The 24,483-nt window shown below is 39.7% G+C and overlaps 1 protein-coding gene across 3 annotated transcripts in view; it reads right to left on the reverse strand.

Annotated features, from left to right (window-relative positions):
* The window catches only part of TMEM164 (transmembrane protein 164), a 215,557-nt gene that overhangs the window by 121,375 nt on the left and 69,699 nt on the right, over window positions 1-24,483 (reverse strand). For all 3 annotated transcript variants that reach the window (XM_005865206.2, XM_014538824.1, XM_014538825.1), the window contains exon 3: window positions 9,594-9,643. In XM_005865206.2, the coding sequence (XP_005865268.1) occupies window positions 9,594-9,643 (50 nt within the window). The remainder of the gene's footprint in view (window positions 1-9,593; window positions 9,644-24,483) is intronic.

Consider the following 24,483-nt stretch of genomic DNA (forward strand, 5'->3'; position numbering starts at 1 on the left):
CAACTCTCCCCCACACTCGTCTTGTATACTTGTTTCAGATAGACGAGTGTGGATGGGAGAGTTGGAAGGGGTCGACCTTGGCGAACGTACCTCAAAACAATGTACTACCTCCCCCGCGCTGTGTATCCCGTGGCCTGCCTGCACTGCATCTCCCATCGTCCGACCAACCGACCGACACCCCCCACTTCTTCTAACGCCACTTCTTAAAAATAGACTCGCCCAGGCCGAAAACCGACTTCTGCGCATGGGCCACGAAGTTTCAATCGCACTGTACGTGCGCGCCCGCACGTGGTATTTTGTGGAAGAGCCACACTCAAGGGGCCAAAGAGCCGCATGTGGCTCGCGAGCTGCGGTTTGCCGACCACTGAACTAGATGTTATCCTAAATGCATGCCCAATATCTAAAGAAATTTTATTAGACAGGTAAACTTTTTTCAAAAGTTAATAGCAGGATTAGTAAGCACAGAATGGTTTCTAAGGATATATTGGTTTTACTCAAACCTAAGTGAGGTAAATCATTTGTGGCTTGCATATTGAAGATGCTGGAGATAGCTGTTCATTAAAGAACCACTGAAAACAACCAACTGAATTTAAAAAGTGGCCCAGATTCAGACACAGAATAGCACTGCATGTACAGACACAACAAAACAAGCAATTCTGGTGATGCTATAAGAGCTGTACAGAGGAGGAGCCAAGAACAGGAAAGATAAGAGGCCTTCAGAGGTCGAAGGCAGCCAGGCTAGAATTCTAAGAGTTGGAGCTATTAGAAATCAAAAGAGCACCATGGCCAAGGTTGCTGTAGTGGTGGACTAGGTAGAACCCCTTCCAATCTTAGCTCCATGTTCTGAATGCATGCTTTCCACTGGGGCAGCCTTTCTAGCAGCAGACTTAGCATGTCGCATGTCAACTGAAAGACACATAAATGAAGCATTCTGTGACCCAGCCAGAACACTGGGGAATAGTCATTCCCTCTTGTCAAAAGTACCATGGGAACCCTGCGGAGAATCCTACCCCTTCCCCACTCCAAAAAGAATTGCTAGCTCCTGCCCCGCATGGGTCATGAGGCCTGCTGGGCACACCATACCCATTTCCTGCAGTGACTGGGCATGCCACCATGAAGAACATGCCAGCTCCTGCTTATCTGGGAAGCAAACAAATTCATGTATGTCTGGTATGGTAAAGGGTGAACAGAAAAAAAAAAGAGAGAGAGAGATGGATATATATTGATCATCAGTGAACCCACAGAAAACACTGGCATAAAAACCACAGCAGTGCCCACCTGTGTACATCAAGATTTAGGAATTTGTAAATAGGATGTTTTTGTGGTTTTAACCCCTGAAATAATAATAGAATAGCAGAAAGTATTCACTTAAGCAACATAAGCTAGTGATTATGAGCCAAAATACAAATGACCAAAATTGACCCATAAAGGTTTGAATAGACTGATCCTATATAATGAAAGGCTAATATGCAAATCGACCGAATGGTGGAATGACCCGTCGCTATGATGCGCACTGACCACCAGGGGTCAGACGCTCAACGCAGGAGCTTCCCCCTGGTGGTCAGTGCGCTCCTACAGGGGGAGCGCTGCTCAGACAGAAGCCTTGAACCAGGCTCATGGCTGGCGAGTGCAGCGGCAGTAGCGGGAGCCTCTCCCACCTCTGCAGCAGCTCTAAGGATGTCCAACTGCCAGCTTAGGCCTGCTCGAGGAGCAAGCCTAAGCCATCAGTTGGATATCCCCTCAGGGCTCCCAGACTGTGAGAGCGTGCAGGCCCGGCTGAGGGACCCCCCAAGTGTATGATTTTCCTGCACCAGGCCTCTAGTTAACATATAATACACTAGAGGCCCGGTGCATGGATTCATGCACCAGTGGGGTCTCTCAGCCTGGCCTGTGCCCTCTCACAATCCAGGACCCCTCAGGTGATGTCGGAGAGCCAGTTTTGGCCTAATTCCCACAGGCTTGATCCAGACACAAGGGATCCCAATCCCCACAGGCCCGATCCCTGTAGGCCCGATCCAGACAGGAGGGAACCCATTCCCCGCAGGCCCAATCCAGACAGGAGGGAGCCCGATCCCCACAGGCCTGATCCAGACAGGAGGGAGCCCAAGCCCCGCAGGCCCAATCCAGACAGGAGGGAGTCCGATCCTGTGCATTGAGTGTCTGTTCCCTGGTGGTAAGTGCATGTCATAGCAACCGGTTGACCGGTCGTTCAGTCATTCGGTCACTTAGGCTTTTATATATATATAGACTAGAGGCCCGGTGCACGAATTTGTGCATGGGTGGGGTCCCTCAGCCTGGCCGGCGATCAGGGTGATCGGGGCCGATTGGGGACGACCAGCTGGGGGGAGGGACCGCAGGAGGTTGGTCAGCTGCGGGAGGTTGGCTGTGGGAGCACACTGACCACCAGGGGGAAGCTCCTTTGTTGAGCGTCTGCCCCCTGATGGTCACTGCATCATCACAGCGACCAGTCGACCAGTCATAATGGTCACTTAGGCATATATATTGGAAAGATGATTAATGATCTACCAACTGAAGAAGGCACTAAAACCAGATGGGCTTTACATTTTTTATGTGATCTTTTAAAAACACCTAATTTTAAGGGTAATTCAAGTATTCTAGGCCTGAAAATGAAGGCATATTCTACAGTTCATTTTACATAGCCACCATAATTTTAATTTTTAACCCTGATGAAAAAATGACTCCAATCTTATGAACACTGAGGCCAAGTTCTACATCAAAGATTGACAAATAGAATCCAGCAATGTACCAAAATAATAATAAACTGTGATAGGCAGGGCTTATTCTAGTAATGCATCTATAAATATAATTCACTGTATCAAAAACTTAAGTGAAAAAGAGAAACCAAAAATCCAGCTGGTGGGAATGCAGACTGGTGCAGCCACTGTATAAAACAGTATGGAGTTTCCTCAAACAATTAAAAATGGAACACCCATTTCACCAAGTGATCCCACTTCTAGGAATATATCCCAAGAAACTAGAAACACCAATCAGAAAGGATATATGCACCCCTATGTTCATAGATCACAATTTACAATACCTAAGATTTGGAAACAGCCTAAGTGCTCATCAGCATATGAGTGGATTAAAAACCAGTGGAACATCTACACAATGGAATATTATGCTGCTGTAAAAAAGAAATAACTCTTACCATTTGCAACAGCATGGATGGGCCTAGAGAGTATCATGCTAAGTGAGATAAGCCAGTCAGAGAAAGATAAATATCACATGATCTCACTCATGTGTGGAATATAATGAACAACATAAACTGATGAACAAAAATAGATCCAGAGACATAGAAGCATCAAACAGACTGTCAAACCTCAGAAGGAAGGCAGAGGTGGAAGAGTGGGGGAAGAAATCAACCAAAGGACTTGTATGCATATATGCATAACACATGGGCACAGACAATAGGGTCATGAAAGCCGGGGGCGGGGGGCGGGTTGGGAGAGGTCAATGGGGGGAAAAGGGGACATATATAATACTTTCAACAATAAAGATTTAAAAAATAAAATATATTTGTGGACAAGAAAAAAATAAAGATATAATAATCTTTCTTTCATAAAATCAGCATTTTATCAATAAAAAATCTGCTTTTAATGTTTAAAACAATCAACGTGATCAACAAACATTGAGAAAGCACTTGACAAAATAAAGCAATCATTCATTACCTTTAAAAATATTTCTAAGTAAATATGGAAACGATTTAAATATAATAGGCTAACAAATCCCACCAACATACAAAGAAAGAAAATTACAGGCCAATATCCCTGATGAATATAGATACTAAAATCCTCACTAAAATATTAGCAAATCAGATCCAACAATACATTAAAAAGATCACACTCCATGATCAACTAATATTTATTCCTGGGCTGCAAGTATGGTACAATATCCGCAAATCAATAAACATGATACATCACATAAAAAAATGAAGGATAAAAATCACATGATCATACCAATAGATGGAGAAAAAGCATTCAAAATCCAGCACCCAGTTATGATAAATACTCGCAGCAAAGTGGGAATAGAGGGAACGTATCTCAACAAAACAAAAAGCTATATGACAAACATACAGCCAGCATCATACTCAATGGGCAAAAACTAAAAGTGTTTCCCTTAAGATCTGGAACAAGACAGGGATGTCCCCTTTCACCATGCTTATTCAGCACCGTACTGGAAATCCTAGCCATAGCGATCAGACAAGAAGAAAAAAAATCAAAGGTATCCAAATTGGAAATGAAGTAAAACTTTCATTATTTGCACAACATGATACTGTACATAGAAAATCCCTAAAGAATCCACCAAAACAATAATAAATACTCCTAGGAATAAATTTAAACAAGGAGCCCTGGCTGGTTTAACTCAGTGGATAGAGAGTCAATCTGCAGACTGAAGGGTCCTGGGTTCGATTCCGGTAGGGGGCACATGCCTGGGTTGCGGGTTTAATCCCCAGTGGAGGACGTGCAGGAGGCAGCCGATCAATGATTCTCTCTCATCATTGATGTTTCTATCTCTATTTCCCTCTCCCTTCCTTTCTGAAATCAATGAAGATTTTTTTTTAAAGAAAGGTGCTAGAACCCCTGACATCCAACATACGGCCTCAGATCAGGGCTCTATTCACACCTTCTTAAAAAAAATTTTAACCAAGGATACAAAAGACTCATATTCAGAAAATTATAAGACACTGCAGAAAGAAAATGAAAAAAATACAAGTAGAAGCATATATCATCTTCATGGATTAGAATCATTAACATTTTAAAAATGTCCATACTACTGAAAGCAATCCATAGATTCAATGAAATCCCTATTAAAATACCAACGGCATATTTCACAGATCAAGAACAAATTCTTCAAAAATTTATATGGAACCAAAATAGACCCCGAATAGCTACAGCAATCTTGAGAAAGAAGAACAAAGTTGGAGGGATCACAATACCAGATAACAAGTTATACTATAAAGCCACTGTACTCAAAACAACCTGGTACTGGCATGAGATCAGACATATAAACCAATGGAACAGAACAGAGAACCCAGAAATTGACCCAAGCCATTTTGCTCAATTAATATTTGACAAAGGAGGCAAGAACTTACAATGGGGTAAAGATGGTCTATTCAAAAAATGGTGTTGGAAACTTTGGACAGATACGTGCTGAAAATGAAACTGGACCATCTTCTTACACCATACATAAGAATAAACTCAAAATAGATTAAAGGCTTTTGTGTTAGTTTTGAAACCATAAAACTTCTAGAAGAAAACATAGGCAGTAAAATCTTAGACATTTCTTATAGCAATATTCTTTCTGATATATTTCCTCAGGCAACAAAAACAAAAGGAAAAATAAACAAACGGAATTGCATCAAACTAAATAGTTTTTGCACAGCAAAGGAAACCATCACCAAAATTAAAAGACAACCCACTGAATGGGAGAACATATTTGTCAATGATATATCTGATAAGGGGTTAATATCCAAAATTTATAAAGAACTGATGCAAGTCAACACCAAAAAAAAAAAACCCCAAACAATTCAATTAAAAAATGGGCAAAGGACCTGAATAGATATTTCTCTAAAGAGGACATATAGATGACCAAGAGACATATGCAAAGATGCTCAATGTCACTAACCAATGTTCTTTTAAATGCAAATTAAAAGAATAATGAGATTATCACCTCACACCAGTCATCAATAAATCAACAAACAACAAGCGTTAGGGAGGATGGGGAGAAAAGGGAACCCTCATGCACTGTTGGAGGGAATGCATACTAGTGCAGCCACTGTGGAAAGCAGTGTGCAATTACTTCAAAAAAATTAAAATGGAACTGCCTTATGACCTAGTGATTCCACTTCTTGGAATATATCCGAAGAAACCCGAAACACTAATTTGAAACAATATATGTACCCCTATATTCATTGAAGCATTATTTACAATAGCCAAGATTTGGAAGCAGCCCAAGTGCTCATTAGTAGATGAGTGGATAAAAAAGCTGTGGTACATTTACACAATGGAATACTATTCGGCTGGAAAAAAGAAGGAAATCTTACCTTTTGCGACAGCATGGATGGACCTGAAGAGTATTATGCTAAGTGAAATAAGCCAGTCAGAGAAAGACAAATACCATGATGTCACTCATATGTGGAATCTAGTGAACAAAATAAACTAACAAACAAAATAGAAGCAGACTCGTAGATACAGAAAACAGACTGACAGATGTCAGAGGGGAGGGTGTTAGGTGCTGGGTGAAAAGGTGAAGGGATTAAGCAAAAATAAATAAATAAACTCATAGGCAGACAACAGTATGATGATTACTGTAGATTACTATAGGGAAATGTGGGTGGTAGGAGGTAAAAGAGGGTAATAAAAGGGATAAATGGTGATGAAAAAAAGACTTGATTTTGGATGGTGAACATATAATACAATATACAGATGATGTATTATAGAATTGTACACCTGAAACCTATATAATTTTATTAAACAATATTAGTCCAATAAATTCAATTTTAAAAAGTTTACAAGATGACAAGGATGATAGTTTGGTTCACAGGAAAAAGTAGGGACTTACTTACATAATATATTATGCTACTACAACTGGTTATCTACCTTTAAGAAAACGGTTTTAACCCAGACTAGAAACCAGAACCTATTTAATAAAAGATTCATATTTGTATATGAAAAATTAAAATATTATGTGGAAAAAATATACCACCAGCAAACCAAATACATACAGATTTGGGAGAGATTATCTATAACAATGGTAGACATAGGTGCAATATCAAAAATATTCAAGGTCTTACAAATTAAGAAAAATACAAACAACCTATAAGAATGGGCAAATAATATGAACAGACAATTCAAAAGGCAAATTTAATTGGGCAAAAAAAGTATGACATAATAATAAAATGCATTAGTAGCCAAGGAAATTCATCCATTAAGTTATCAAAATTATAAAAGAACCATGACACCTCATGCTGGTAGCATTATGAAGAAATGAATAATCTCATATATTACATACAAAAGGTAAAAGTAAATTATAATGGCCTGTTTTTTTAAATCAATATGAACATATAGTTAACAAATATATATAAATTCGTGTGTATGTGTGTGTGTGTGTGTGTGTGTGTGTGTGTGTAGCACCAGTAGTATGTAAGGACATACAGTGGGGCCTTGACTTACGAGTTTAATTCGTTCCGTGACGGAGCTCATAACTCAAATTACTCGTATGTCAAATCAATTTTCACCATTACAATGACACGTGATGCTGGGCTGATGTTGTGGCATTCACTGTGACGTTCGCTGCGCCAACTAGCAGTGGGGTATCAGAAGCTGGCTCATAACCCGAATTTTAGCTCGCAACTCAAAGCAAAAAATCGGCCAAGAGACAGCTCGTATCTCGAAAAACTCATTAGTCGGGACACTCGTAAGTCAAGGCCCCACTGTATGCATAATGATGTTCATTTCAGCATTGATTATAATGGCAGAAATCTAGAAAGAATTAATGTAAATGTTCATTAATAGGAGACTGGCTAAATAAATTGTTGTGCCTCTATAAAATTTTGCGCACCCTTGTTTTAAAAGAATACAAGGTAGCTCAGCTGGCGTGGCTCAGTGGTTGAGCGTCGACCTATGAACCAGGAGGTCACAGTTCGATTCCCGGTCATGGCACATGCCCAGGTTGTGGGCTTGATCCCCAGTGGGAGGCATGGAGGAAGCAGTCAATCAATGATTCTCATCATTGATGTTTCTATCTCTCTCTCCCTCTCCCTTCCTCTTTGAAGTCAATATATATATATATATATATTAAAGAGTAAGAGATATACCAATAGATTTTCCATGAGATAATGTTGAGTAAAAAAGCAAGTTGTATTAAATTATGTATAAAATTCTATTTTTACAAAATAAACAACAAAAACTCATGTTAAGTGTGTGTGTGTAAAGGTGTGTGTGTATATACACATATAAGCATGGAAAAAATATGGAAGAATACATACTTGTTTGGTAATATGCAAGGATGGCATGGAAAGATAGACGGAGGCCCTAGCCAGTTTGGCCCAGTGGATAGAGCATCAGCCTGCGGACTGAAGGGTCCCAGGTTTGATTCCTGGTCAGGGCATATGCCCTAGTTGTGGGCTCGATCCCCAGTGGGGGGCATGTAGGAGGCAGCCGATCAATGCTTCTCTCTCATCATTGAAGTTTCTATCTATCTCTCCTTCTCCCTTCCTCTCTGAAATCAAATATATATATTTATATAACAGAGGAGCCAAACAAAACAAAGAAAAGGGGGGAAAAAAGAACCACTATAAAAACAAATCCAGCAATCATATTTATGTAGTTTATGTATAAAATGTATATATAAAATGAATTGTTTACAAACGTTATAGTAAAAATTCTAAAGAGGATCTCTGCTTATTAAGAAAAGAAAAGAAATAACCAAAATTATCTCTCAATGAAAGAATTAAGGGTGATGTTTATTTTCTTCTTTATGTGTCTCTACATTTTCTATAATGAGATTTATTACTTTCATAAAAATGAAATAAAACTAATACATGTTACTTTGAAAACTTTACACTAAAAATTTGAGCTCATTTTGGGAAATCAAGGGAGGAGACAGGGTTAAATACCCCTTCTTGCTTAGGAGCTGTCCAAGTAGGAAATATATGAAATCAGGATCCATTACCTCTCATCTAGCAGAAAGTTACTCACCAAAGCCAAGAGACTGTCTATTCCAAGAAGCTATTTGAAGCAGCAAATAGGGTATATTTCCCCCTACATAACACTTTAATGACTTAAGTAAATCAGAAAGCCATTTACACCACTCTCAATTATCCAAGGATCTTCGGGGCTCTTTATTTCCTGTCCCTTCCCTCTGGCTTGTGGCCATTTCAGTGTTCAGGAACAGCTCCAAAATGGGGGCCAGGGCAGCAGAAAAGAGATGAAATTAATTTTTTCAACTTAGCTTCTCATTAGCAACTCTAATAAAAGGCTTGGTAAATGAGATGGCCACAACTCACAGTTACAATGAGGCTTCCAGGACTCTTGAGAATTTTGCTAAAGCAAACTTGCCTTCAGATAAACAGGATTTGCCTGAAATACACCTTAATGGATTTAATGTTCGCTATTTTTAAGAAAGCTAGAACTTGTAATAAGTAATATTTTTCTCTCCTCACTTTAATTTTAAGGGAATAAAAACACAAGAACAAAAGCCTTCAAAGTGAAGACATATCCTCAGTGGAGCAGCAGGACCACAATGAAAAGATTCTTGAAATGAGGGAAGATGTCTGCACACCAACTCACTCTCGAGAGAAAGTTTAGGAAGGTGGCTAACTTCCAAGGGAGCATGCCTTGGCCATAAACCACCACTACAAGAAATAGCTGAAAAGGCTTTGTCCGCACTTGACAAAATGTCCACATACAACATTTGCCTGTTACACAGACTTTTGTCCCTTGGGATGCCCAGAGACAAAGGAGTGCAGGTCCAAGGTGTTCACAGCAATGAGTTCATCATCCTAGGTTATCAAACAGACAAAACAGTCTGAATAGCAGTGGCAACAGAGCAAAAAAACAATTTTCCCTTACTTGAAGACCACGGTAGCTCCCGGACATGGAGGACAGGCCAGGAGAAAAATCTGCAATGGAAGAAGAATTAGGTATGATTATTAAAAAAGAAGTATGATTAATAAAAGAAATGCTAGATGCAGTGAGACAATCTACTTTAATAATAATAATAAATAACCAACTCTAACACAGAAAGTGTAATATAAAAATTTAAAAAGCAGATGGTTTTCCAAATATGTTTGTGTTTGCACATGCATCTACATGTGTGTATGTCATAGAGATGAGAGAGAGAGAGAGAGAGAAAGAGAGAGAGAGAGAATGTGATGGGAGGGGAAGGGACAGAGATGGAGAGTGAGAGAGTAAGAATTTGGGGGTAGGAGATAGAGAAATTTTAGGTCCTTTTAGCCTCTGGAACACTTCCTCTTAACCTCTATACCACACTTTGATTTTGAAAGGGAGCAGAATTTGCCTCCCCGAAATCTCTCTCTTTGGCATAAGGATTATTCTAGGCTGGTTTTTTTTGTTTGTTTGTTTGGTGTTTTTTTGTGTGTGTGTGTTTTTTTTAAGAAACACTAGACACAGGAAGAGCTCTGAAAACTGAGTAGAAGTTGCCCTTTATGTAAGATACATTTACTTTTATTAGGGAAATATCCATTTGTAAGCATGTCCCCCTCTGAGGACCATGTAGAGAAGGATGGTCTAGAAGCTCTTCCATGTAGAAGGTGAGGACTTAAATCTGCATAACAGCCTTATTCAATTTACTGTGCTTTTCCTGATCATCTCCCATAACCTCACTCCCTACCCCCCAACATCTTCTTTCATCTTTAGCTAGAGATGGTATTTAAGGTGATGGCTTAGAAACTTAGACTGTTTCAGGGAGTTACTCAGTTTTCCTGGGTCTCTCTCCCAAAGGTATATATTTTATTCAACATCTATTTGTTCTTCTCTTGTTAATGTGTCTTTTATAACAAGGGCATCTCAGCCAAAAACCTGGAAGGGTAGAAGAAAAATTATTTTTCCTCCCCCACATTGGGTTGGTTTGTTTCTAAGCACAACTAAGTGATTCTATTCTCCATCCAGGTCAAACCAGACAAAAAGGACCTTGTCCTATGAGACAAATCAGTCCCATGCTATATTACTTGACCTGGGCCTGGATTACAAGCTTCAAAGTGGTGGCAGTTTGACCTTCACCCAACCACTGGTTCTCCAGAGGGACAAAGAAACCCTGCATATTGCTTATTAAACATGTGAATTGCTGGGCTCATCCATTAAGAATGTTGTTTCCAGAAGTCTGGGACTTCAGGAATCTGCACATTTAATAAAAACCCCAGGATAATCAACCATTCCTGGGAGCCAGATATGCTGAATATTTGACCTTGGCCTAAAGTCAGAGACAATCAGCAGGACTCAGGACTAATAAAAAAATGAAACCCATATTTGTGTTCTTTCACCTGCAGTGATTTAATGGTGCCATTTACAAAATCATCAATATGTGTCCCTATCTTATGAGCATTTATTAATACAGATTATCTACATTATAAATTTGTTTGGCTTTGTCATAAGCATATTCTTTAGCATTTGGTTCTTCAGTTCTCTCAGAGCTTACATTTAGAAGTAAAGGGTACTATAAGGAAAAACACTATAAGAAAGACACCCACTTGAATCCTTCTCAAGAGAAAGAGAAAGAAGAATAGAAAAGAGAAGGGATCTTGAGAGGAACACAGGCAGGAGCCCATTACTTGCACAATACCTCATCAGAGAACTCCTCCAAGGAAATAGCCATCAAGAACATGCCTTTCCCCCATGGGTCAATTTGATTAAAAGTACAAAACCAATGACAATTACAGGTCCACAATCCTTTATCAGCAATCAACAAATATAAAAAGCTCTCAAAGTTCGTTTTTTCAAGGCTAATTTGGTAGTAAAACATGATTTGAACTGAGCTAAAGCAATTAACAAACTATTTATTACACTTATGGTGAATATTAATATATTTTCCACAAAATAATGTATTTTGATTATGGGGTGCTGCCCCAGACCCCAATGGCAGTGTATGTAAAATACTCTACATGCACTGTATTGCCTTTTTAAAATTCAAAAATTTTGATTTCTGAAATACATATGACCTTAATGGTTTGTGATAAGGACTGATGACTTGGAATTTCAATCACCCAAACATGAACTTATCCCAACTCTCCACCCCAACCCTCTGGAGCAGTCCAAGAAAGAAAGAAACAAAGCTGGTATTCTTTATTACTGACCCAGCAGTAAAGTTACTCACCTTAGGCAAGGGACCAAGTTGGAGGCTGCACATAGTTACCCAGTACCTGGCTCACCACAGGCAAAACTCAGAAACTACAGTATACAGAGAGCAGAGAGAGGCCCCCAACCACCTTGGAAAGGTCCTCAGTACCTCCAGAGTCTCCTATGAGCCATACCAATACCCTTCCTGAGTTTCTGAAATGCCCATGATACTTCCAATATGCTAAACAAAGAAGCAAAAGTATACCACTGAGCCCCACAGTTAACTCTTAATTTTCTACACCCACAGCCAAGAAAAGAGGAACAGATTCTTGGGGGGGCAGATTTCCCTATAATTGCTCCATTTGGCTGGTTCTCATCCATGACAGCGCTACACCAGAAGCCCAAAAACCTACTGAAGGGAGCAAGCCTCCAGTTCTAACACAGTAGGGTGTCATATTACCCTCAATTCAATCATGGATCTAACTTCTTTTGAGGCAGCTAATCTATTCTTGACTCTGAGTTTTCCAACAGTTACTTTCATGTGGCCATGTCATTCTAATAGAGTAGGCAATTAGGCATGAGCAGAGCAGGAACGATAGGCCAGGTATGGAATGCCAACAGGGCAGAAAGTCCCGGGTACCCAGCAATGGGCAAAACTGAGAAAACAACTATTATACACTAGGACCTAGCCCACAGGGTAACCTTTCCTCCCCTAATATGTCATTAGACATGCAGTTTAGATCCCCCTGACCTTTCATATTGCTAGTTATGTGGTTTAGACCGCCTGAGAGGAGGAACAAGGGGGCCAGAGAATAGCCTCAGGACTGTTGACCACAGAGACAAAGTTTTGGTCAAACTAGAAATGTCATTTAAGCCTCAGTTGCATTTCAGCTCCAGGCCCAGAAAAGCAGCAAAACCAGATGAAGCAATGCTATAAACCTGAAAGAACATGCCTTTCCCCAACCCCTTCTATCCTCAGTTGCTCTCTCTGGAGCATGCCTGCATCTTTCCCCTTCAGGCATGTTATCTTTGCTTTCTTTCTCCTAAGCTCCTAGGGCCCTTCTTTTGCCTCTGTTGTTTTTCCTGTACACTGGCCCAGCTGGATCACTTCTTCCACCTCTGTGACTTTCTAAATAAACTTCTTGCATTAGAGTTCTTCGCTCTGAATTCTTTCTTAGCCAAACTCAAGAACCAGTTTTAACTCCACATTCACTATTAACAATTCCAATCAGCACTTTGGTCTTTCTCATTTTGCCTGTCTATTCCCCAAAGCAGGACAGAGGGTATCTTTTTCAAGAAATCTTGAAATCAGATGCATGTAGACATATCAAATCAGCAAACTTGAAAAAGAATCCCAAATGCATCATATTCCTTTTCCAGTAAACTCATGACAAGGAAAGATTCTGAGATGGCCTAAAATTAAATTATAGCAGACCAAAAAGTAGAAGGAGGAGACAAGAGAGGTTAATCAGTTAACAGAACCAACAAAAAACAGCTCTCATTACTGAATGTATGTTAAAACTTTGAAACAACTTCCAGGTAACTATTTTCTGTTATTATCTAGAGAGAATAGCTGAATAGCTGACTACTGATGCCACCACATCTTGATTACACGTGAACTTTCCAGACTGTTGTCCACTACCAATCCAAAAGCAGCAAATACGTCTTCCTTACAGACTATGCACCTATCCCAGAACTTTCTCCACTTCACCTATTCCCAATCCCTTTAACTATAGCCTCCTGCATGCTCCCTACTGGGGATCCAGCCCACACTCCAGGCATGTACCCTGACTGAGAATGGAACCGTGACCTCCTGGATCATAGGTCGAGGCTCAACTACTGAGCAACACTGGCCAGGCAACAATGTAAATTCTTTTAAAACAACTTACATCTTTCCCCTCCAAACTCATTGTATAAAAGAGTCCCCATGCCCTAGCCAATTTGGCTCAGTGGATAGAGCGTGGGCCTGCAGACTGAAGGGTCCCTGGTTTGATTCCAGTCAAGGGCACAAGTCCTGGTTTCGGGGCTCAATCCCCAGTAGGGGGCATGCAAGAGGCAGCCAATCAATGATTCTCTCTCATCATTGATGTTTCTATCTCTCTTTCCCTCTTCCTTCCTCTCTAAAATCAATAAAAATATATTTAAAAAGAGTCCCCACATGAAATAAGCCAGTCAATGAAGGAAAAATACCACATGATCTCACTCATTCATGGATAATAAAGACCATTACAAACTTTTGAACAATAATAGATACAGAGGCAGAGCTGCCTCAAACTGATTGTCAAACTGCAGTGGGAAGGCCAGAGAGGGTTGGGGGGCAGAAGGGAGGGGAGTAAGAGATCAACCGAAGGACTTGTATGCATGCATATAAGCATAACTAATGGACATAAGACACTGGGGGGTAAGGGAGGGAAAAGAATAAATAAATAAATAAATAAATAAAATAAAATAAAAAACAAACAAACAAACAAAAAAAAGAGTCCCCACAACCCTAGATGGTGGGCATGTATGTCTCCGCCATCAAGGACCTGGTCCTTTCTTTGCGTAGCATATGGCTCAATAAACCATTTCTTTCAGAAAAACTTTCGGCCTTGAAAGTTTTTGTTTAACAGTGGCCTCCTTTAGCAACTTCAAAGATTTATAACATTGAACTTCTCTGCTCTGTCATGCTGGAGTCACATCCATACTCAAGATTAACCAAAGGAGCCATGCAAAAATAGCATTTTACGTCAGAGGCCCAAAGACCCCCAGCCTTTGCCTAAATATCCCTGCTTTCTTCCTTAGTTAGCTACCAACCACCTCCAAATTTTGGTGTATGTGTTTTAGACTAGCCAGACAGAAAGCTAAATTTCCCTTCAGCTGCAAAAAGTGTGGGAAGAGAAGACAGTTAAAAGTGCAAACAAGGACAATAGAAAAAATTAAAATGCATCTGGGTATATCCCAACACCAAACTGGCACTTTTGTATTCATGCCAAAATTTGCAATGAAGCACTTCCATTTTCCCATAATTTTGTAGATAAGCAGGGCCTTATTATTAAATCCCATTTTACAGATGAAGAACCCAGGGGGAAAGTTTCTGACAAGCTTTCAGACAAGAACCTAGGTCCCTTAACTTCCATATCTTGACCTCATGGCACAGTCACCCCAATGGCCCTACACCTGTGCTACCACACAACCCACAAGATCTCTACAAGGTGAAACATCTGAAAGCAGAAACCTACCTGGGTAGCAGATCATATTTACATGAATGGGTTTCAGAGTTCAGCATTACATAAGACAGGGTCATCTTAGCTCTAATCTGCCTCATTTCCAGGTCTTCTGGGCGGTTGCAATTACTGCAATCTTACAAAGCTGAGGTCTTTCTTGGCTGTTTTTTTCCCAGGTAAAGCCTACAGTTTCCATTCAAAATCACACTCTCTCAGCTTCCCCATGAAGCCTCCTATACTACTCCAGGGTTCTCCTGCCTAGAAACTTGTAAAGTCAGCTCTTTCCTACACACCTGACAAGATAAAAATTCTGAGATGTCTTAAATTAAATTACAGTGGGCTGGAAGATGGGGAAAGGACAAGGGTAGTTAATCCATTAACAACTGTGTGTTGAAACTAACAAAAGACTGCTCATATTCCTCAATGTATGTTTAAAATTGGAATGAACTTCCAGGTGACTATCATGGCTCAGTGGTTGAGTGTCTACCTATGAACTAGGAAGTCATGGTCCGATTCCAGTCTGGGCACATGCCCGGATTGCAGGCTCGATCCCCAGTAGGGAGTGTACAGGAGACAGCCAGTCAATGATTCTCTCTCATCACTGATGATTTCTTTCTCCCTCTCCCTCTCTCTCCGAAATCAATAAAAATAAACAAATAAATTGACCACCAGATGACACGAGACACCACTGCATCTGGCTTATGCATGAACTTTCTGGATTGTTGCCCATAACGAAATCAAAAAGTAGGAAATACTTCTTGCTTACAGACTATGTACCTATTATAGAATTGCTCTCGCTTCACCTTCTTTGCCCCCCTTTTTTCTATAGCCAATGTTATTTCTTTCAAAATAATTTATATCTTTCTTCCCCAAACTCAATGCATAAAAAGAGCCCCTTCAGCTCCAGGACAGCAGACATGTTCATCTTTTCCTGCTGGTAGTGGTTTAGACTGTATGTCCCAGGACCTGGTCCTTTTTCTGGCAAGCATATGGGCCCATAAACCCTTTATTTCATAAAAGCTTTTGGACACAAAATTTTGTCTAACACACCCAATCTAGGCACCAGCAGGTGTACCAGTTCATCCTCTACCTCTGAACCATGCTGGTTCCAGGTTCCCCATCTTCACTACCCAACCTCCCAGCCAAGCTATCACTTGTAGCACCTCCCTGTTCCAATTCCTGTGCCACAATCATATCAGCCCCAAGTTCATTGGCATCATCTTCCCAGGCCCAGCCCTCTGGCTCCAGTTTTCTTACCTCCACATCCTATGATGGCACACAGCTATCTGGGGATTCCTAAGGACTATGCTTATAATCATTACTCACTGTGGACCCCAAGAAGGAATTTATCTGCTGAAGTGGACTCCCCGTCGTCAAAAGAGGGCCTAAATTTTATAAATAATAAAAGCCTAGTGGCCATTTGCTAACAAGGGCTCCTCATCTAATCTGTATAGTGGGAAGAACTTCAGACTGAACTCTGGGCTTCCCACACTATGTCCCGTTTGCTTATGCCATCTGAGTCAACCACTGCGGGGGAACCGATTTCCTCTTTCTACCAAGGTACTGAGACTTGCCCAGTACAGTCAGAGCTGCACAATTTGGATACCACAGTTACATAAAAGGGACCTAATTGGGAACCTGGGCCAGAGCTTTCAATATAAAAGATGGCCTCCCCTTTGTCTCAGTGGAACATAATTTAGGTTGCTACCTGAATCTGTGTCTCCTGGGTTGTAGCTCCTTTTGCTCAAATAATTGCTTTTTATTCCTTATTATAGTCTAAAATTAATTTTGATTTATACCACCATTCTTGGACTGCCCAAAGCCTGTCTTAGGCTCTATGTATTCACTAATGTTCACATTCTCCCAGGACCACTGCAAGTATCGCTTCACCGGTCTCTAGCCTACAGGCACATTGCTTCAAGAGGGATCTATCTAAAATGCAGCTCTGATCTGCCATTAAAATCCTTTAATTGCTTGTCAGCACCTATAGAAAAAGTTCAAGCTCCTGAAGGAGAAATGAGTTTGCCACCTCAAAATACGTCTCTGGGATATTGATTATCTTATGATGATTAATGTAAGGACAGTAGACCTAAGAGAAGGTCTGAAAACTGAGTAGAAGTTACCCTTTTGTAAGAGACATTTATATGTGTAAGGAAAATCTTCATTTGTGATGGTGTTTACCTCACTGTACCGGGAAGAGGAGGATGACTAAATCTCTAGAAAATCATCAATAGAGAAGGCAAAGGCTTAAATCTGCTTAACAGCATTTGACTTTTAATGTGCTTTCCTCCCTTATTAGCCTCTCCCCTCCCCCAAACAAGCACACCAAACACCTTTTGTCTCTACCTGGAGATGGATTTAACATGGTGGTGTGGGCCATTTCAGAGAGTTACCCAGTTTTTTGGGGGGGTCTCTCCCATGTATATAGGAGATATACATTTTATTAAATGTCTGTTCATTTTTCTCCTGTTAATTTATTATTACAGGGGAGGGGTTTCAACCAAGAACCTAGAAGGGTAGAGTTAAAATTATTTTCCCTCCCGTACAACACACACACACACGCGCGCGCGCACACACACACACACACACACATACCCTTATAGCTTTAATTTGTGTAACTATTTTCTAAGATTTTTTTGGCCAGGTGTATTTCTTTTTTGAGAGATATGACCATATGTGGCCTTTGTCTATTTTTCAACTGGTATGTTCTCCTTCATATTAAGTTCTAAGAGCTATTTATGTTTTAATAACATTTAATGCAGACTATTTGATATTTATTGCAAATACTTTTCCCAGGTTGTAATTGTCTGTCATAGCTCTGCTTACGGGATGTATGGAAGTTTTTTGATCTTTATGTAAACAACTGTATTTTTCATTTCCTTTCTGGCTTCTGGCTTTGATGTCATACTTTGAAAATATTTTACAACCCTGAGATTATAGAAAGAGTCAATTATTGTTTCCTAATTTTATTTTTAAAGTTTCAATCTCCAACATCAAGAAATTGTAACATTGTTAATCCTATTCACTCTTCCAGAATGGCCTTCTCACCTTTCCTCTTCTGGCTAACTCCTATTTACCTCTCAAATACAAAATTATGCATCATTGTCTCCAGGGAGCCTTTGGTTAAATGCCCATCCTCTTTCCTCCCTTTAACTCCTCTGCTTACCTCTTGCTGAGAAAATACCATTTTTGTCAGTATAAGGAGCTTACAGAGAGAACTTTTCCTCAAGAATGTAGACAAAAGGAAAGTAAGAATACTTACTAAGAATTGAGCTTTAAAATCAACATATAAGGGATTAAAATGGTAATACCTTCATCTTAAAGCCAGAATGGTTCCCAGGCTTGAAAAAACAAATTATAACCAGCTTGAATTATACCTAAAGAAAGACTGAAGTTGGTCAACCATTGAGGTATAGAATAGAGTCACAAATCATATTTGGCAGGTTCCACACCCACACACAATTATCCAGGTCCTGTGGCCAAAAAAAAGGGGGGTTCTATGGAAAATAACACCACAGGGTAGTCTGATCATAAATTCCTAGCTGGGCAGGTCATGGTATGTAGTTGGGCCCACGAATATGACTTCTTCAGTAAAAGTTTTACCTTTGCCTTAAGCAAGCCCTATTGTTTCTGTGCATCAAAGTTAATATACCTTTGAAATGCCTCTTTTTACCCTCCTCCTTCTAAAGCTTGACCATCTTCAAGAGAGCACATAATATTGTTAACTATTCTGTAATCCAGATCCCTACCTTGCTTTCTCCCACCTTCATGTAATTTCCCTTAATTCCAAATGCATAAATGAAAACTGCAAACTATCATTTCTTGGAAGCATTTATCTCAATTTGTTGAGATCTTGATTCCAGGCTTATCCTCTGTTTACCTCAAAGTTTTATAAAAATTCACTACAGATTTTGATGTCCTTACATCAACAGTCCAGAGAACCTTAACTCATCAACACTAAGTTTTCTGATCCCATTGGCAATTTTATCCCTTTTAAGAGGATGGAAGTGAGATAGTTAGCATGGTTAAGTGGTTAAGATTATGGGCTTTAGAGTCAAGACAGACTTGGGTCCGCATGTTGGCTAAGACACTTAGCAGCACTGTAACCTTGAGCAAGAGATTGGAGTAATTTTCATCTCTAAAATAGGGATAAAAATAGTATCTATATCTCACAAGGTTTTGGAGAGGATCAAATGAGATAAAGCACACAAAGCCCTTGGCACAATGCCTAGCCCCAGCACATAGCTAGCACTCAATACATAGTAGGTATAATAATTCTGATCTCAATAGAAAAATCCATCCCTACTGTGAGCTACATCAGCACATATTGAACTTCCAATTCATCTAACTTGACTTATTTCAATTCCATGTTTGCATATTAATGTTCAGATATATTATTTGGCTCCTCTTTTCCAGGTGCCTACGAGAAGAGAATACTTGACTATTCTCCTCATGTGTCAAATGGGCCTCAGTTTCCTCATGTGTCAAATGGGGACTAAAACAGTACTACCTTGTAAGTTAGATGTAAGGATTAAATGCTTGAAGCATTTAATTTAGTGGCTGGCACATTGTAAGGAATAAAATAAGTATGAGCTATTGATAGCATCATCCTTCTTAGATGCCCTTCTCTTTTCTCACTGAGAATTTCATCCAAGGCCATGATAAGTTCTATTTCCTCCACAAAGCTCTCTCCAAGAACTCCAGATAACAACTGTCTTGTTTTCTAATGGCCTGTAGAACTCATTGGGTACTCAGATTTTATTTAATTTTGGATATTAAATGGTTCTCTAATGTTACAACAGTGCTATAGTAGATTGAGAGCTAGAATTTGATTATCAATCTTTTGCTCCTGACAAATCTTAAATTGGCATTGGTGAGCCACTGAACAAAGTCCAAAGTAATTTGTAGGGTAATTAGGGTCCTCAACAATGTACTACCCCAAACACCGGCAGCCTTACCAGTTTTATCACTCACTGTGCCTCAGGTTTTGATCCTGAACCTCAGTTTCTACATTCTAATAGTGCTTGCCTCCAATATCTTTAACCTCAACTGTTGTTCCTATGTAGATACCAAATGTTTTCTGGATATTTCTATCTGGATGGCACACAGGTACCTAAGGCCAAACGTGCCTAAATCTGAATTTGCCACCTTATTTCCCTAGCCTCTTCCTTCTGTAACTGCTCCCTCAAAAAAATGGGCGAGAAGAGACAGCTCTTGTAACAATAGAATTCCAAATGGTAAAGGTAGAAAGAATGAGGGAAACAAAATCAACATTAGGTAAACACTATAGCAATAACTGCTGCAGGTAAGAATCATTGATAGACCCTGATTAGTAAGGAGAGTCTTATCATTTTTGCATGCAAGATACTTGTTAATTACAATGGCAAAATAGTAACTTGATAGTGGGGAAATTTGACCAACACCATCTTAACCAAGTAACCAAGGTTAACAACACAGTAATAAGGCATATCATCATGTGCCCCAGGAAATTATGTACAAGAAGGGTACAGCATTTCTGTGGTGTTTTTGCCAAAATCTAATGAAAAATACATCAGGTAAGTCCAAGTTAGGGACATTTCACAAAGTAACTGACAAGATAATGAAAGACAGAGGCTGAGGAATTTTCATGGATGGAAGAGATTAAGAAGACATGACAACTGCCCTGGCAGGGTGGCTCAGTTGTTTGGAGTATCTTCCCATACACTAAAAGGTCATGGATTTGATTCCTAGTCAGAGCACATACCTAGGTTGTGGGTTCTATCCTTGGTCGTGTCATGTAAGGAAGACAACCGATTGATGTTTCTCTCTCTCTCTCCCTTCTTCTCTCTCTAAAATCAATAAAAAAACATCCTCAGGTGAGGATTTTAAAAAAAACCCACACATGACAACGAAATGCAATATGGGATACTGGATTGGATCCTGGAACAGAAAAAGGGCATTTGTAGAAAAACGAATGAAGTCAGAATAAAGCGTATAGTTTAGCCCATAGTACCAATGCTAATTTCTGTTTTAATTTTATCATAGTTATTCAAGATGTTTATATTAGGGGAAGCTGACTGAAGAGTATATGGAAATTCTCTGTAATATCTTTATAACTCTTCTGTAAATTAAAAAAGTACTGTTATCAAATCATTAGCCTATCTTTAAACTCAGGGCCATCTTTGATGACTCCTCTTTCACAGCCCCCATGTATAGTCAGTCCCCAAGTCCTGTCATCTTGAAACTTTAACCTTTTCAATACATCTCTAATCCATCCTCATTATCTTTTCCTAGTTCAGTCCCTATCATTTTCTTTTAAAAATGATTTTAGAGAGAGATGAAGGGAGAGGGAGAGAGAGAGAGAGAGAGAGAGAGAGAGAGAGAGAGAAAACAATTGGCTGCCTCCCTGACCAGGAATGGAAATTGCAAACTGGTATGTGCCCTGACTGGGAATTGAATTGAACTGGTGACCTTTCGGTGCACAGGAGGATGCTCAACCAACTGAGCCACACCAGCTAGGGACCTATCATTTTCTTAAACTATTATAACAGCTTCCTTTCTGATCTCCAGGTCTTTAGTGTCTCCCCTTCTTCACTCTAGTTCACTCAGTATTATCAGGTTCCTAGTTTTAAAATAGATTTCTGATCATGTTATGCTCTTCCTTAAAAAGTTTCAGATGACAGATTTAACACAATTACTGTAAGAATCTTAGTTGACTTCTTTGTAGAAACTGACAAGCTAATTCTAAAATTCATATGGAATTGCAAGGTACCCCAAATAGCCAAAACAATCTTGAAAAGAACAAATAGGAGACCCCACACTATCTGATTTCAAAAGTTACTACAAAGCAACAGTAATAAAGAAAGTGTGGTACTGTCATAGGATAGACATATAGGCTAATGGAAGAGGACTGAAAGTCCAAAAATAATCCCTCACAACAGATTTTCAACAAGGTGTCAAGACCATTCAATGGGGAAATAGACTCTACAACAAATGGTGCTTGAAAAACTAGATTTACACATACATAAGAATGAAGTTTGGACCTCTATCTTACAACCATATACAAAATTAACTCAAAATCAGACTTAAATGTAAAAACAAAAACTATAACACTCTCAAAAGTAAACATAATGGTAAATCTCCAGATTTGGCAATGGATTCTTAGATGTGACACTAAAAATGCAAGCAACAAAAGAAAAACAAAATAGGTAAACTGGGCTTCAGAAAAATTAAAATATTCTATGCTTAAAATAACACTATCAAGAAAGTAAAAGACAACCCAAAGGATAAGAGAATTTTTTAAAAAATCCTATTTCTGATAAGGGTCTAGTAACCAGAATGCATAAATAGTTCTTAAAATTCAACAATAAAAGGACGAATAACCCAATTAAAAAATGGACTAAGGATTTGAATAGAATTTCTCCAAAGAAGACAAACAAATGTCCAATATGCATATGAAAAGATGCTCAATATCATTAATCATTTGGAAAAATGCAAATCAAATCCACAGTGAGATACAACTCCACACCCACAAGCAATGCAAAAATAAAAAAGACAATCACAGGTGTTTGTGATGATATGGAAAAACTGGCAACTTCATAAAATGATGTTGCAATATTGGAAAACAGTATGGGAGTTCCTTGAAAGGATGAACATAGAGTTATCATATGATCAGCAATTCCATATATGTGTGTGTGTATCTCCAAGAGAAACGTCCACATAAAAACCTATACATGGATGTTCATAGCAGAATTATTCATAATACCCAGAAGGTGGAAACAATCCAAATATTCATCAATGAATGAATGAATAAACAAAATGTGGTATATCTATAAATGGAGTACTATTTGGCCATAAAAATGAATAAAGTACTGATACATACTACAACATGGATGAACCTTAAAAACATTATATTTAATGAAAGAAACCAGTCAAAAATATATCATACCTACACTAATAAAAGAGAAAGATGCAAATTGACTATACCTCCGTGACGCCCACCAGCCAATCAGGAGTGAGTATGCAAAGTAACCTGACAAAGATGGTGGCAGCCCCGCCCCCCAGCCACTCCAGGCCTCTGGGCAGCATGCTTGCAGGCGCGGAGCGGCCAGGCGGGGCAGACGCCTGCTATGAGAGGGAGGGCGGGGGGCGGAGGGAGCTACAGGAGTGGCACTCTGGCTGGAGCCAAGACTGAAGGCTCCGGCCGCAGCGAAGACGGAAGGTGGCGGCCAGAGTGAAGGCCTGGGTCCCGGGTGCCAGAGGAAAACCAGTGCCGGCAGCCAGGGGAAGGAAGGCCTATTGCACGAATCTTCGTGCAATGGGCCTCTAGTATTATTATATGACTGCATCCATATGGAATGTTCAGAATAGGCAAATCTATAGAGATAGAAAGCAGATTAGTCATTGGTTTAGAGCAGTGGTTGGCAAACTCATTAGTCAACAAAGCCAAATATCAACAGTACTTCTTCAAAATAGACTCGCCCAGGCCGAAAACTGACTTCTGCGCATGGGCCACGAAGTTTCAATTGCACTGTACGTGCACGCCCGCACGTGGCATTTTGTGGAAGAGCCACACTCAAGGGGCCAAAGAGCCACATGTGGCTCGCAAGCCGCAGTTTGCCGACCACTGGTTTAGAGCTAGGAAGATAGGGGAAGAACAGGGAGGGGAGTGATAGCTAAATGGTATGGAGCTTCTTTTGGAGGTGATGAAAATGTTAATTGACTGCGGTGATGGCTACACATACCTGTCAATATACTAACAACCATTGATTGAACACTTTAAAGAGAAGTATAGTACTGAGTTGTATATCTATAAACTATTTTTTCAAAACTTCAAAGGCTCATTAATGCTTATTGAATAAAGGTCAAACTCCTTAACTTAGCATCCAACTCCCTTCCCTCCCCCATCATCATTTGAGTCCCTATCCAGAATTATTGTTCATTAATTTTTCATGTCCTTTTCTATCAAAACAAAATGAATTATTCACCATTACCTATATGCCCCATGCAGTTTTCCATCTTTGTCTTTCCTCTCGCTATTCCCTTCCCCTGGAACTCTCTCCTTATAACTCATTTTTACATTTTTATATTTTTATATCCTGCTGCTCTCACAAGGCCCAGTTCAAATGCTCCCTCCTATGAAAATCCTTCCATATTCTTCAACCTTCATATAATAGAACCTCAAAAATTATTTACTGAAAGAATGAAGATAAGTAGTCTTCCCATATGATGGTTGCTGCTGCCAGAGGATAATCCTCTTAAAGCCACAACTGCACTTTTCCTTACCTAGTCACAACAGCAGCTCCCTGCTTCAGCCCCATTATTAAGTCCTTGAAAATGGTTCCAAACTGCTACTCTGTACCTTTCCTAAAACCCTTCCCTTGACGAACAAAGCACTGACATTACATTATGCCAGGGCTGCCGAGTATAGTTGTGTAGGTTGTGCACTGCACAACCCTAGTGGCGCCATTCAATTATAGTCT

The sequence above is a fragment of the Myotis brandtii genome, unplaced genomic scaffold (assembly GCF_000412655.1).
Source record: "Myotis brandtii unplaced genomic scaffold, ASM41265v1 scaffold199, whole genome shotgun sequence".
Classification (NCBI taxonomy): domain Eukaryota; kingdom Metazoa; phylum Chordata; class Mammalia; order Chiroptera; family Vespertilionidae; genus Myotis; species Myotis brandtii.